This window comes from Perna viridis, chromosome 1 (genome assembly GCF_037379345.1).
Source record: "Perna viridis isolate PV_CMFRI_1.1 ecotype Kerala chromosome 1, ASM3737934v1, whole genome shotgun sequence".
NCBI classification, from domain to species: Eukaryota; Metazoa; Mollusca; class Bivalvia; order Mytilida; family Mytilidae; genus Perna; species Perna viridis.
This window is the reverse complement of record NC_142445.1, coordinates 48045389-48061759: the sequence shown is the minus strand read 5'-3', so window position 1 is coordinate 48061759 and position 16371 is coordinate 48045389. Positions and strand designations below refer to the sequence as shown.

The 16371-nt window shown below is 31.8% G+C and overlaps 1 protein-coding gene across 3 annotated transcripts; it reads right to left on the bottom strand.

Moving 5' to 3' along the window:
- Positions 1 to 45: 45 nt before the first annotated feature.
- LOC148629098 (low-density lipoprotein receptor-like) lies at positions 46 to 15902 on the bottom strand. 3 transcript variants are annotated; one of them, XM_088543752.1, is made up of 20 exons: positions 15526 to 15902; positions 15053 to 15178; positions 13702 to 13827; positions 13212 to 13325; positions 12890 to 13006; positions 10821 to 11063; positions 10462 to 10578; positions 10099 to 10236; positions 9673 to 9693; positions 8323 to 8442; positions 7843 to 7989; positions 7064 to 7232; positions 6593 to 6817; positions 6265 to 6380; positions 5792 to 6073; positions 5197 to 5352; positions 4533 to 4622; positions 3538 to 3794; positions 2544 to 2696; positions 46 to 2273 (listed from the first exon to the last, which is right to left on the bottom strand). In XM_088543752.1, exons 1-20 carry the CDS (start codon positions 15596 to 15598, stop codon positions 2244 to 2246), a joined length of 2820 nt encoding a protein of 939 aa, XP_088399878.1. In that variant the 5' UTR covers positions 15599 to 15902; the 3' UTR covers positions 46 to 2243. The 3 variants fall into 3 exon arrangements, with proteins under 3 accessions (XP_088399878.1, XP_088399859.1, XP_088399867.1); XM_088543733.1 differs by lacking the exon at positions 4533 to 4622 and having other exon boundaries at positions 15526 to 15901; XM_088543741.1 differs by lacking the exons at positions 4533 to 4622; positions 9673 to 9693 and having other exon boundaries at positions 15526 to 15901.
- Positions 15903 to 16371: the final 469 nt, after the last annotated feature.

Sequence of the window (16371 nt, the reverse complement as noted above, 5' to 3'; positions counted from 1 at the left end):
CAACTTCCACTGATCACCACAGATATTCAGTAAAATACAAAATCATAAATCTTTATTTTTTTTATTAATCATACAAATAATTTCCACAAGCAACACTTACAACAATGTCACATATATACATAACTTAATGCTCTCATTCCTCTTTTAATCATGTAAAATAAAACAGGCATATGCACTTGCAAGAATAGCACTCAACATACTGAAAAAAAACCTAAAATATACCAAAAAGGCATTTGAATTTCGTACTTAAAGCTCCAACAAAGCTGAAACTTGAATAAATATGCAGTTACTTTCTTTTCTACACTTGTACAGAGACTTGTATCCATTCCCTGACTTTTACAAGTTGCAGTTGATTCAATATTTAAAGAATCAATATTGAACTGATCTAGAATATTAGGACAATATCAGAATATAAGACAAAGGAATAAAATGATTCAAATTCTGGAATGTGAGCATAAAAAAGACTAGTAATCAAGATTTTTATCAATACAAGTTTTTTTTGTAAAAACTGAAGAATTTCACAAAAGTACACATGTATACAATAAATTGTTAAAAGTTATATCAAGCAATACAATTTGGCACTTAGAAATAAAAGGTAGCACTTAATGAAGTTTACAGTATTTATTATTGGAATGTAAGATAACTTTGGAGGGCTAACACACTTAAATCTGAAGCATGAATACTTGATACTTTCAATTAACCAATGATTTTGACCAAAGATATCATCTAAACTTGAAAAAAATTGTTCATACAAATAAAAACTACCATTGACAAAATAAAGATGTAAAATGTTCTCAATCTAATCTCATTAAAAGCAGAGATTCATGTCCACATGGAATTGTTAGTTTTTGTTTACCATTTTTCTATTTCATCACTTGATTTTATTTTGTAGGAAAAACATCTTTGTTTCACTATCAATAGGTCTGGAGTTATATATAATTGGATTTCAAATGCCAATTGTTGCAGTTCTTTGAAGTAGTCATCGAAGTACCTGACAGAAAGTTTGTACACAATATTCAAGATAATCTATAGCACAACATCAACAATAATCAAAAAATGTTTTCTGGATGAGCACCATTATCCTTTATCCATCTTGGGTAACATCAACTCTTAAATATTTACAAAAAAAATCAACAAAAACAAACTTAATAAATAATGGAACTATTTACAATAACTTGAACATTCATCACATGCATTCACTTATACAACAACTACAGATGACTGGTTTTGTCTTGCAGATCTCCTTTTTAAAGGAAAGATCTCAACTCTTCCACTTGCACAACTATTAAGTAGCTGTTATTACCACATGTATTCATATGAACCTGAACAAACTTAGTACTCTAGAATTTTGCTCTGCATACTAAAGCCATTATTCTATTTTGGCAAGTATTAGTTTTGAGCTACTAGTTGAATGGGGAGTCTTTGACCTACTTTTACTATACATGATATGAACTTGTAATTTTGTTGATTCAAGAAAAACATTTGCTCTAAAATCATTCACTCAATTGGAATCACAACATTTATCAAACACTTTTACAACTACAGACATACACTGTGGATTTGATCCTTTACACAGCAATCATCTACACACTAAATGCCACATAGAATGACCCTGTCACAGTGACCAATCCTCATTGAATAAAATGAACAGAATAAGAAAATTCAAACACTTGATCACCTTCTAGTGTTCACAATAAAAAATGAAATATAATCTCAAAAATACTTCCATAATTTAAAAAAAATGAGCTGGGACTTGCAATTCTGATGTAAAAATATGTAAAACAGTTCAGTTGTTGGTGATGCCTACATTAAAAGGGAAAAGTTTCTGGAAAAAGTAATCTTGGAGACTCATTAAAGCAAAATTTCCCAAGACCTTCAGATCTCTGTAGATAAGGAGAATATCACAACTAAAAAATAAGCAGCTGCCTGTCTGCAAAGACTTAGAACGATATGAAAAGTTAGTTACCCAGGGCTCAAAGTCCATTTCATTTTCAATTGGCAGAGTCTAAGGGGTTTCTACTCCACCTAGCAGCACGGACTTGGATCTATATGCCATTAGGTATCAGATCTGTTTTCCATCAGATGTATGATATCAAAGATTTTCACTACAAATGTTTTTTGGTCGATGTAGTTTTGAGCATCTATTGTTACATTTTGACCATTCCAGGATGAAATAGATTGTCTGTCTTAAATGTAACTACCACAGCCAGTTTTAAAGAATAATCCTATTTGGTTCTTTCTTATCATACATCTTGTGTAAGTGGTTTGATTTCCTGAAATTAACAAAAATATAGACCATTACAATGTTACAAAAGATTACCAAAAATGAACATAAAACTCTGATTGGGAAAAAAAAACTTTCACAATCATTTTGAATTACTAGCATACATTTGTCAACATGGTTTAGAAAATTAATGAACTGTATCATTCTAAATTGAAACACAAGTAAAATGTAGTTGTAACTCTCACTACCATCTTTTAGAGAACATGAAAACATCTATTAAATACAGTAGAATACAGGCCACTTATCAGGGAAAACTTACTGATTGATCTCCTTTTATATGATGACCATCTCTCTGGTGAGAAATCATAACTGAATGATCATCTGTTGTAGTAGTTTTTCTGTAAACTGGGTTGTCAAAGTTCATACTCTTAATATTTCTCTTCTTCATTCTTCTGTATACAAAACAACCAACCTGTAGGATGGTAAAATAAAAACTGAAAATATTTGGGGTTTTTTTCCCGGACAATTTATATAGATGTATCACAGTTAGTTTTTTTTTTCTTCAAGCAAAAAAGTCCCTTATGATATGAAAGTGTGAGATGTTTGATAAAGTTAACTATTTCCAATTTTTCTTTGGAAAGAGTCCTTCTACAACTTTGATTCAATGGAGACTTATGTAGGCCTTATCAGAGAGATCATTTCATTAGTTGAGTTTTTTCCTTATCTCTTACAGTTTTCAAAATATTGGTCAGAAACTGCCAAAAAAAAAGGTCATTTTAGGCCTTTCAATGGCAATAACTCTACAAGGAGTCGTTAAACAATTTTGACCCAATGAAGACTTTTGTAGTCCTTATAAGAATCATTTCATCAATTGAAAGCATTTTTCTATCTATAACAGTTTTTGCAATATCAGCTGAAACCTTAAAGAAAAAAGAAACACAATTCTTTGCCTTTCATTGCCATTAACCCTTACAAGTAGTTGCCAAACAACTCTGACACAATAACAGGCCTTTGTTAAGCTCTTCAAGCTGAAGAAGGGAGGTCACATTTATTTTCCAATATCTCTTAAAGGTTTAGAGATGTATGTAAAAATTGGTGATTTGACCTCTGTGGTCTAAAAATAGTGAAGGCAACCAATGTTTTATTCTTGTTCTATATTATCATACAATTTTTAAAGTAGTACCATAAGGATGCTAGTGACCACTTCAGCAATTAACCACTGAGTGGTTTCAGAGGATTGGATTTTTTAAGAAAGGTAAATGACAGAAGTTAACTTTTAGCCCAGGTGAGCTAAAATAAAATAGTTTACTTACAATAGCTATTGATATGACAATAAATCCCACTATTCCAATGGCAACGAAGGCAACAATACCAGTCTTTTCTTCAGAGATTTTAGGACTTTCATAGTTAGCAGTCTTATTAGTAACATGATGATAACCAGGACCATCTGTTGATACAGCACTAGGTTTTGTAGTTGTTGGTTTCTGTGTTGTCTCTACTTTAGCCCCTGATGTGACTACTGGCTTGGGTGTTGTTGGTACAGGTGCTTTGGTAGAAGGAGTAGGTCCTCCTGGAAAAAATTCAGTTTTTAAACAAATGCCTAAACAAAATTAAAAAATTCAATTTTTTTCTAAAATGAGTTGTAAGAGAAAACATAGAAACTTTATTATATCAAATTACACTATATCAAAAGAGATATCCCTTGCATTTAATTCACTAATAAAGCACATTTCATTTATATTTAAGAACACTCTTCAAATAAAATGCATACAGATCATGGAATGTAATATGTACCAACATCACCAGATGGTGTTAGGTATACAAAAGTCAAGTGCGCAATTCTACAACACACAACTAAACCTTAATAAATGAGTTTGAAAAAATATGAAGAAACCAAACGTAGTTAGGAGAAAAAAATTGTATGTTAACTTGTGAGAAATGTTCTTTTTTTAATCTTCTTTAAATATGATCCTTCATTGTAAAAACAATTCAGAACAAATAAATACACAAAATGTTCACATCAAATTAAAATCAACTAACGTTCACCACGTCTGCACACTAAGCAACTAAAAAAAGCTCCCACGAGTCAAGATTTAGTTCAATGTTTTGACAAACTATTTCACTGAAAAAGGATTTCTTAAAAATACAATTAAACCTCACAGATTCAAAAGTTATTAATTATCAGAATATGCTTGTAAAATTATTCACTTTGTTTTTTTATATGCCTTCATTAGCTGCAAAAAGACTAACAAAATAAATATGACATCTATTCTAAACAGACAACAGACAACAAACATGCTCTCCTCACCAGTAGTACTATAAACTTCACTACTAGCAGACGGTTTAGTAGATTTAGATATACTAGTAGTACAAGTGATACTTGAAGCTTCTGTAGCATCTGTTGGGTAAAGATGGTTCATTCCTATTACAAGTTGTACATAATTGTGAGTAGGTTGTTGAAATGGGTCATCGACTTGAAGCATTAAATTTAACCCCGTTTTTTGTTTCTGTATCTTTTTTAGTGTTTAATAAAATCATTATCTAGTATCAAACAGTAAAATATTGCTTCCAGCTTGGATAAATTTTTCAAATTATAGTTAAAACACAAGTTCTGTAGTATTCCACTCTTGATATTGAAGGATTCGCCTGAACTTTTTTTGAACAGTCATGTGTTAGGAAATATTAATTTCCAACACATGTGGCCATGTCAAATTACACTGGTAAAGAGTAAAATCAAAACCAAAAGAACTTCAAACTTAACAAATTGCAATCTTCCAATTTAGCTTAAATCAACACTCAAGACAATTAGGTGCCTTGATAGGCTGTGGACTCTTGAAACTGAGCATTTGGCATTAGTAGGTATTTAGTAATAAGGTTAATATGCAATACACATGTAAAACCAATGAAGATATTCAGCTGTGTACAGAAAAATACATCACTTAAGCCTGTAGAGCAAAGAATGAAACACTCACCTTTAGCAATACAGCTCATTCCATTGTGTGATAAAATCTTGTCATCTGGACAGGCACAAGTAAGCTTGGGAGCATTAGTATTAGTCAATGTCACAACTGGTTTTGGTAAGCATAAAAATTCGCAGCCTCCATTCTGATGAGCACATGGGTTGTGACCTGTAAACCATAAGAAGAGACATTGTTAGCTACTTCAGTCCTCTTCTTTCATGAATGAAATTTGAGATATATTCATTCAGAAAGATGCAGATAAGTATTAACACATTTAGAAATGCTGGAAAGATTCTAATTTCGAACAGGTTATACACTGGATAACTTACCTTCACCAATTTATTGACTATAACCTGTTCAAAACTACGAAACAATCCTTTTAATTTAAATTTTTAATTGTGTGACTGACCTAATAATAAGAATTGATTCGTAGTCAAAACATTACTTCCTTTAATATTATTTGAATTTTGGAATTTAGACCAATGGCAATGCTAACCTAATAGCACCAAGCCAGGTTAGACAAAATAACCACATCTGCTCAAAGAGAACCACCCAATCTGGCAGCTTTTCACCAATTTAATTCAATTATCATTCTTTAGATTCTAACCTGGTTTTTGAATAGACTCGTGGAATATTTTGATGTCCATTGGGGAATGGAGTCCTAGAGCAACTTGTTGATAGTCTTCTCCAGTGTGTTTATTAGCTTTACGAATGGAATCAGATGACCAATCAGTCCAATATATATCATCTTCAAAGACAGTCAATGAAAATGGACGGGCAATTTGTCTGGCATCATGGATTACAGTGCGGATATTACTTCCGTCAAGATCAGTTGACTTGATTGTGTGGGTCTTGCCATCAATCCAGAATATTCTGCCATCAACATGATCTAAAATAGAAAATGATAAATTTCAGCTTCACAGTTTAAAACAGTGCTACAGGGTCATAAAACACTGATTGGAACATTGCTTTTTTTTTTTATTAAAGTAATGTAATTTTCACTGACGAATCTTGCTTCATATTTGTTTTTTTTTAATTCAGACATTTCATATAAAGGGCTTGAGGCATTTTAGTACTTACCAATAGAAATGCTGTTGGGCCAAATAACGTCTTCAGCGATGATCTTTCTGTCAGAACCATCAAGTCCAATTCTTTCAATCTTAGGTTTACTTCCCCAGTCAGTGATGTACATATATCTAGAGGGATAAAATCATTATATTTAATAGATATCATCCTTTAACAAATCTGTCATTACTATTTGCTCAATGATTTTGAGCACATCTTTTAGGTACAATACTCGCTGATAAAATTATTGAAGAAAAAATCAAGACTGATATAGAACTACAAAAATTTGAGCCTTATAAGAAGACTTTCAGAAACTTTTAAAAACGTAAGTACTCAGGCTTACCCATTTCTAGGATCAACAGCAATTCCCCTTGGTTCATCCAGATCATTACCAACAACAGTTGTCATTTTAGTTCCATCAAGGTTTGAGACCATTACACTGTTAAGACCGGTATCAGTCCAGTACAACAGATCATGAACCCAGTCAATCGCAATACCATCAGGAGTGTCAATGTTGGTTTTGATCACATCAAATTTGTTACCCACAGTTCCATTCTTTCTTTCAGATCTGCGAGTAAACAAAATATTTAAGCTACACACAGAAATTCAGACCTGGTTTTCCAACAAAAAAGCAGATATTGGCAAAATCTTGTCATTATTTAGAAAAAATGGGTAAATGGGTAAACTCCAGATTTGAATAAAAAACTCAATTATAAATTAGCAAATTTTAATGCAAGTTATTATTTTGTTCACTCATAAATTCTGATATTTTTACAACTGGGGTACATAACTGCCTTGCAAATACAAAATTTACCTAGATATTGTAGACCGCTCAATATCAGACCAGTAAACATATTTGTCCTTGTAGAAATCAACAGCCACAGCACTGGACAGTTCATCAACAACTGGCTCCATCAGCCATGTTCCGACTTCTAACTTTCTTACATCATTCTTATTGGCAAACAACAACCATGGTCTATATCCTGAAGTAATTCATGGAAATAGTAGTTTTTTAAGGCATTCTACAGCATAAACCTTGGTTGAAAAAATGTTAATCATAAAGAGTTTTGGCTACTTTTGGTCATTTGACCAGAAGTCATTATTTGTACTGTACTGAAAAACTACAAAATTTTCATGGACTAGACCAACAATACAGTTGTACTCAGTGATCTATTGTTATTTTTTTTTTCAAAACTACCCCATCCTTTTTTAATTGGGAAAATGTGTCATTTTTTTCAATTGAGAATATTGGAATGTTACAAAACCCGTAATTTATAGTTAAAATTATGATTAATTTTATACAGGATGTAAATAAAATTAGCCAATAACAATCAATGGGTGACATTTGAATGAAAACACCATATCCTATCCTTAAACTGCCAATGGGGAAATAGTTTCTCTTACTTGGGATTACTTATGAGCCATTTTTTGACAAATTGAGAAACTTTCCAAATACATCATTGGAAACAACCTCATTTTGGAGATACAAAATGTAATTAAAGTGATCAAAGTCAATGGCACTGTTGTTAATTTGCCAGGTCATTAGTCAAGTTCATAGACTCAGATTAATGCAAGGAAAATATAAAATCTTACCCTCAATTTTACAGGTTGTTTTTCCAGGTTTGCCAAGAATATGTTCTAATCTGTAACCTTGGACACAAGAGCATTTGTAATGTCCTTTAACATCAGTACACACTTGTGAACAAACTGGAATTGGGCTTTCCTTACATTCATCAATATCTTAAAAGAAAAGTAAATTCTTGAAACATTTTACTACACAAGTGTTCAGGAAAACATACTTTTAACTTCTTTTATGAATTGTTCATCAACAGAAAGATGAAACCAAGAGGAAATAAAATTCTAAAGTCGAGAGAGCATAAGAGTTTCAAATGTGAAGGTTTTAAGTGCAGAGAGCATTAGTTCGAGGGATAAATATTAGCAGTTGCCAAGTAGCCCACAGCTATTAGATTTTGAGCTGAGTTACCAAACATTCAGTTAAAATTTGTTTGAACATATAGAAAACATTGAACAAAATAAGGTCTGGGCTACCAGCTTGTATTTCCTAGAACTTACTTATACAACGAGTCCTGTTCACAAGTTTATAACCACTGTTGCATGCACATTTTTGTTTATTTCCACCAAATGGTTCACAAATGTGGTCACATCCACCATTATTGGTATCACATGGATTTGCTGAAAAAGAAAAGTAAATCTTATATGTCTGTGTTTGAAATGGCTAAAATCTTAATATAACACGAATTAACCAGGCAAGCAAGCAAGCAGGACAACAATGTGTTAACACAATGTACACAGCTGATGATATTTATATATATCTTATATTTTTATGAAATTCAAGAACACCTTAAATTAACCATGATCATAAGCATGTGTTTTTTACTTCTTGCATAAGGTGCTGTTTACTTGTAAAAAACTTTGAACAAACAGAATATAGAAGTTATAAAAATATTGTTCCTTGAAGAGAAAATTTTGATCTTCCAAAATATATTTAGTGATAAATTTATAAAAATTAAATATAAAACTATAAATAAGCAAACATACATGTATACAAACATTAATTTAAAAATTACTAAAACAAATCTGTTTACTAGCTGTTAGCTTTAAAATAAAATAGCAAATTGCAATAGGCCAGTCAAAAGAATGGATTTGGACTACATGTACAAGAATATTGACTACATCTAACAGGGTCAAACCTTAATCATAAGGCAGTTTCAGAACTTAGCAGAACATTCATACACAAAAGATCTGATTGGACAAAAAAGTTTGTCAACAAAGAAATACATGTAGCATGAAAAATTTTATCCTAAGCATATCATTCCTCCTAAAATGCAAGTATAAGGCTTTTATTGTAAATATTAAAGAATACCAGCAGTGCCTGTCAGACTTAATCAAAAAGAAAGTCTCACAAATTTTTAGAAAGTGTTCATTCCTAGCAAAGCTTTTTCCCAGCTTTAAAAAAAAACCAAGAAGCCATATACACATATATTTACTTATTTTTTTTTAGTAATACTTAAGTTTAGAGTCCAATAGGTTCTAATTTTCATTAACCCCTTATATATGTATGATAAGTATATATTTAGTACACTGTTGAGGAATATCACAATACATGTGCAAAGGTATACACCAATAAATGCTTTCATGACTTTGATCAAAATTCACCTCATTGTTAGTCACTTTTCCCGTATTTGAATGGTTCTGTTATTTGTTCTTTCTGACTGCATCAATGTTTGTAAGTATCAATACTAAAGGACTAATTAAAATTGAGATGGTGTCTTTTATTCTGGTCTATAAAGCGTGCTTGAATATTAGTAATGATCAAGGATCACTTAGTAAAATGTTTCGTCATGAACAAAAGCATGCAGTCAACGACATAGATAGAAAGATTAAGACACTATACTGACATACCCCCAGGATTGGTCCCATTGGCTAATAATGAATGAAAGAGTGACTGATGTAGCAACTGTTTCAGTGAGCCTCAGCTGCTCAGCTGATGACAATGATTTTGTGTTAATAATGATGAAAAGTATTTTGTTAGAGCACACATCTAAAAGAGAGTATACTTGTGCTACAAGTGATCTACTGACACGGATTCAAAACAAGTCATGTTAAAATTAAATATAATTGCATTGAATTAATGTAACTTAAAAAAAAATACATCAAAAGAAAATGAAGATTTAATATTTTTTTTTGTACTTGGAATTAAAAATAGTCAATATTTGTTAAAAATTAACCTAATATAGAAAAAGAGCTGAAATCTTACTTAAGTTAATGGCATAAGATATAACAGAGTAAACATCAAAGCTAAGCCAAAATTCTAAAAAAAACATTTACTTTCACATAAACTTCTTGATTCATCTTCCCATCCACCACAGTCATTCATGCTGTCACACGTTTTAACATAGTCTATGCATTTTTTCCCAGTACCAAAGCAGTCAAATTGATTTTCTGGACAATGTTCCACTGGTCCAGCTGTAAAAACAATTGATTGAATTAGCAGTTGACCTAATATACAACAAAGTATGTGTTCAATGTGTTTTCTTAAAACTTTAAAAGTCTATTGTTTTGTTGAACAGGTTTTATATATTTGTCACTTTTTGTTTTCTTTTCTTTTTAAACACACAGAATTTAAGAATGAGGCTCCTCTCAATAACTTTTTTCTTAGTAATTTAACTTTAAATAGATAAAGCTACATACTGCAATTGACTTCATCAGTACCATCAGTACAATCTGGTACATCATCACATCTCATTTCATGGTCAACACAATGCCCTGATTCACACTTAAACTGGTCGTTACTGCAGCTGTAAGTACCTGTACTCGAAAAAAATTTCTTCGTCAGTAATATCATTAAATACTAATGGGAATTCAATAAAAAAAATGAGAACTCTACAGAACTACAGTGATGGACAAACTGTCATAACCATATCAAATAAGACCTCAACTTCCAAGTAAATGGCTAACCTACCAAAGATTAAACAACTTGCAAAAATTTCACTAAATAGACAACAAACTTACTACATGTACTGCATAATAATTTACTATAAACAACTTACAATTGATTTCATCGGTACCATCAAAACAGTCCAGTTCACCATCACATTTCCATTCCTGTAGAATGCATTGTTCTTCTATCAGACAAGCCCACTCAGTGTCAAGACAGGAGTTTGGACGAGAGTTTTTTTTACATTCAATTTCATCACTATGGTCATCACAATCAAAGTCACTATCACAATGCCAGTCTTTATCAATACACTTTTGATCTTGACACTGGAACTGATCAGAGGTGCAAATAGTTGCTGAAAAAAAAAATTGATCAGTAAATCAAACATAATAAATTTCACATTCATATATGTGAAATCACAACCAAATCTGCAGAGTTTGCAAAATTCATCAGTTCTGCTGGTCCGGACTGTTAAAAAACAGGGTTGTCCGATGTTTGCCGTAATTTTGCCTACACTTCAATTTGGCCTCAGCTACGCACCTGACAGTGCTTTGTTAGTTTGATTATTTGTTTGGTTATTAGATGTCGACTGATTTGCGTAATTCCATTTCCGGTTTAACATCAGGTACCAGATTGCTGACAGTGCTAATGTGGCCTATTCAACACTTTACCAGTGCTGTTCCTGGCATATGGCCAAGCAACTGCCATATGTTCAGACTAATAATACAAGCTACTTTTTAGCAGCAAATGGGGAAATGGACAGTGGTATTGAGTTTGACTTTGGGCAGACTGAAGCAGAAAACTTTTCAATGATTATGAAATATGCTGTTCAAGAATGATTAGAATAAAATAAATAAATGATGTTCAGATAATTATATTGATACAAACAAAAGTTACTGAACTAATGACATGCAAAATGGGAAATAAATAAACCTGTATTAATAGCCTTTCTGAAAACAGATTGAGAAAAAAACTCCACAACCAAGTCTATACAACAAAGTGAAATGAAACTTGGCATACCATAAAGTCATTAAAGAATTTTAATTCACTAACAGCAGGGCACAATCTAGGCGGCAAAATGGAGATTTCAGTCGCCAAGAATTTTTAAAAATAGTTAAAAGTTGCCAGTTCGTGTTCTTTGAAGGCTCATGCATTTTAATTTGTACATTTTATCTCTTATTGTTATCATGTTTTATATGAATGTATGTGGTGAGACTTTAATAAACTATTGAATTGAATTGAATTCATTTACTCAGTGAGAGACTCTTACAGTGATTTCAATGTTTTTTAAAGAAAATTGATAATTGGTAGGTTCAGCTTGGATCACAGTTATGTGAATTAGTGCACATCACTTTGAAGTGACACTTTATTTTGATAAGACCAAAATAAAGATAATTAGCTAACACTCACTTATAAAAAAAGTCGGGAAAATTTATTGAATAATTGACTACCATATCAAGATGCAGTCATTCATTTATTAATTTAAATTATAACTATCAATTATTTGAAAATAATCCCACTAAACAATATACATGTACATGCAGGTCCGTGCAGGGTGATTTGTGCTTTGTATCAATTACAATACAAATGTACCCATCACAATGTCAAAACAGAGATGATTTACAGTATCTTTTTTTCTTTTTTCAGGAAGAGACCACATGAAGGTGCAGACCATTCTTAAATTTTGATAAGACACAAGTTCTCAATGACAATCTGATCACATAATATATTCAATTAAATTTACTTATCATACATGTACTTATTCATTTGCAAGTATAGAAAATGGAATTGCAGTATTAAACATATTTTATTTGTTTATTATTTATTAGAATATATGTTCTTAAGATACAACTTCATATCAATATGATGAAATATTCTAGCGATGAAGTATGATTTCTCCCCATCCCAGACTCACTTCTCCCTATCACTACTGGAAGGGAGAAGTCACTTCTCCTATTCACTGAATCCTAGATTATGCCCTGTAACAGTAAATTTATGAAAATGAGTCGGACTGGCTAAATATCTGTGGAACTGACTGGACAATCTAATCAGCCAGTCCCATGACTGACAGGGCAAAACAAGTTTTCCCGGACTCTGAATCTGTAGCTCTTGTAAAAACTGAAGCCCTTTGTTCTTCTATAAACATCTCAAAAAGTTTATTTGACATTAAAAGCAACTCACAGCAGTTAAATTCATCACTGTTGTCACCACAGTCATTTTCTCCATCACATTTCCATTTGTTTGTCAGACATTTACCATTGGCACATCGCATTTCATCCTCAGCACAAGTTGGTACTTCTACAATAGTAGAGAACATGATTAATGAATGGCATCTTAGATTTAATAGTCAGGAATAATAGAAGTGACTTTAAATAAAAATTAACTGTGCTTTACACAAGCATTTCTAAAAAGTAGAAAATTATGTTGTAAGAAGATTCTAATAATTGGAAAATACAGTACAAATAATTTGAAGAAATTCAAATAAGAAAAAAAATCAGCCTACCACAATTTTCATCTTCACCAGATCCTACACAATCCTTGGTCCCATCACACTTCCATTTGAGAGGAATACACAACCCATTCTTACATTTGAATTCATCATCTTTGCAAGCAATCACTGAAAATTAAGTAATAACAAGAATGGTTTTAATTTAGTCAAAATCAAGTAATGCACAGACACAAAATAAAACCTCAACTAGAACTACTCATTCATATACATGTATATAATGATTGTCTGTGCCAAAAACTTTTCAACTAAAACTTAACCCAAATCATCTATTTCAAGAACTTTTACAATGCACATTACCACTGATTTCCAAAGAGTCTGGCAAAGGGTTAGTGGCTCAAGAAACATTATACAACATTGGACATATACAAGACCATTTCTTTACATACTTCTATCAACTGAATTTTTATTGATTGTTTCACAAGCTACATTTACATTGATAGTTTATAAAGCAGTGACAGATTCTATGACAAAAAAGTGTGCATACCACTGCAATTTTTAGGGTCTTCATCACTTCCATCAGCACAGTCTTTATCATCATCACACTTCCATTTTGCCAAGATGCACTGTCCAGATGAACATTGAAACTCATCTGGGGAACATGTCTTGGATTCTGTTATGAAAATCAATATATGCCATCATAACATTTATGAACTGGCAATAATAAAAATTTTGTCTATTGAAAAATAACTTCCTGCAATAAACATGCACGTGGAAAATTCATGTTATTTTTCAATATACAAAACTTTTATCATAGCCAATTCTTATTAATTAATTTTAAAACATATTTTTATCTTCAAACATGAGAAAAGTGGCTCTGAATTTAACTGAATAGGGGCATGTCAGTATTTTTTTATCCATTGCGATATAACAATTATTTTAACCAATCAGATTACAGTTTTTATCTCAAAATAATTTATTTCCTCATAACAGTTTAGTTCATATGTATTTCAAAATGCCAAATGTCAGTGTTCCAGTTACAAAATTTTGGCAGATAGGCACAGAAGAACATGTCATATATTTTACAGGAAACAAAAAGGCATGGTGAAAAAAATGGTCATATAGTATTTCAATGTATAAACAGCTATACATGTATAATAAGGAAGTCTGCCGAATCACTTGTATCATTCATAGGCAAGAAAGGGCACTGGTAACATTATCTAGTGTGATTTTATTAATTAAATATACGATATTCACAGGAGCAACAATTTTTATAATAATGATATAAAAATCCTTTGCAGGTGTACCTTTTCACAAAATGGATTTATTCAAATAGTTCTGGGAGAGATTATTCAAAATATTTAGAATACACAAACTTCTTTACTCTTAATCTTATGTAACACAACTTTTCTTCCAGCAAAATATATTTTCAACACTAAATTTAGCATTCTGCCAAAATAGTTAGGATCTGGGACAGGGACTTTGGCACAATTCCATTTTTAATTAACTAAGTTTGATCCGAACTATGTCATGAACTGGTATTTAAAATACTTTTAAAAATCCATAGGTGTGCCACAAGACTGTAATTTGATTGGCCGATTCTCAGGAATTTGACCTCAGATGATCTGACCAACCAATCAGAAATGAGGTCACTAGTTATCACAGCAACATGTACAAACCATAACATAATTCGCCTTTCCAAATAAATATCGTTTTAGAAATTAAAATGGGGAAAAATAAAATAAACAAAACTATACAAAAAATAAAACGGCTAGATAAGATTACAGTGACAAGCTACAAATTCGTAGAAAATCCGTAAAAATGTTTTAAAATAAAAATCGGGCAAGTTAGTCGGAATAAATATGCCGGAAACCAAGGTATTGACATCACGGACTTACCACAATTCTCTTCATCAGAGTGATCATCCCCTCCACAGTCTGGGTCTCCATCACACCTCCAATTCAACGCAATACATCTGCCCGATTTCGCACACTTGAACTGAGTGTTGTCATAACAGCCCGTACCTGAAAACCGTAGGGTTTTTCATATAAAGTAACCTAATTTGAATGTGCCGACTTTAAAATCTGTACCAACAATTTATTTTAAACGACAAATGCTAATCAAGGGACAAACCCACTAACTTAAGTAATGTTCTACTTTAAGGTATTCTCTAACTCGCACTCGGGGATAAAGAGAAATACGAAAGACAAATTCGATTCTAATTACCCAAAATGCAAGAAAATAACTCGAAAAAAGGACTTCACTTTCACACAAAATCTTTAAATAGTTAAAACATGAAAATATCGAGACCGGCCGGTGTAGCCGATGATACAAGACTTACCATCACATCATGTTTTATGCAATTTCTTACCTTCTTCAGCTAGAACTCCGGCAAAAATAACACCAGCCAGTAGAGAAACTAAAAGAGCTGATAACCTGTTCATGTTTTGTCGAATTTATTTGCGTAATGATTGAAAAATATATCCTCTTCGACAACACACGTCCAACGTGGAGGAACTCCCAGTCGTTGTAACAGCGAGGTCAAACTGAGGATCTTGAAAATTATGTCTGGCTGTTCCGTCAACTAAGTTTGTTTAATAAGAAATTTTCCCTTGTTCTCTTGACAAAATTTTCGTTTAATATATTTCACGATAAAACAATCCAAAATTTCAAGGCAAAACGAGCCTTTTCTATTCGGCAACCTGTACTTTAACTACAAAACTGCAAAATGTATGATCGGAAGATATATTATGAATATTCATGAGAAAATCAGGCGATATCAACTAACTCAGAACCGGATGATTGGCTAGACAAATCACGTGGAATATTTCTCTTGACCTTAATAACAATATAATAATTGTAAAAATAGTTATTTTTTCCAACCTGTTTTTTTTTTAAGATGAGAAGAAATTTCACATTATGTTGTTAAAATTTAGTTGTATATACTTAAAATATATTTTTTTAAATAATGAAAACAAATATATTTTTGATTTTTGAGACTAAAATTTAGTGGTCCCGTGCAGAATTTTAAATAGCTTTCAAAAGTTGGTAATCGTTTGTTTCCTTTTTTTGTTTTTGTTTTTGTGGGTATTTGTTTTGTTTTGTTTTTTTTTTTTATTGGGGGGGGGGGTAGGGGCTATTGTTGTTAGTATTGGTGGGGGAGGAGAGTGTTTCTGTGTTTATGTTTGTGTGAAGGGGTCGTTTTTTTTATTCTAAA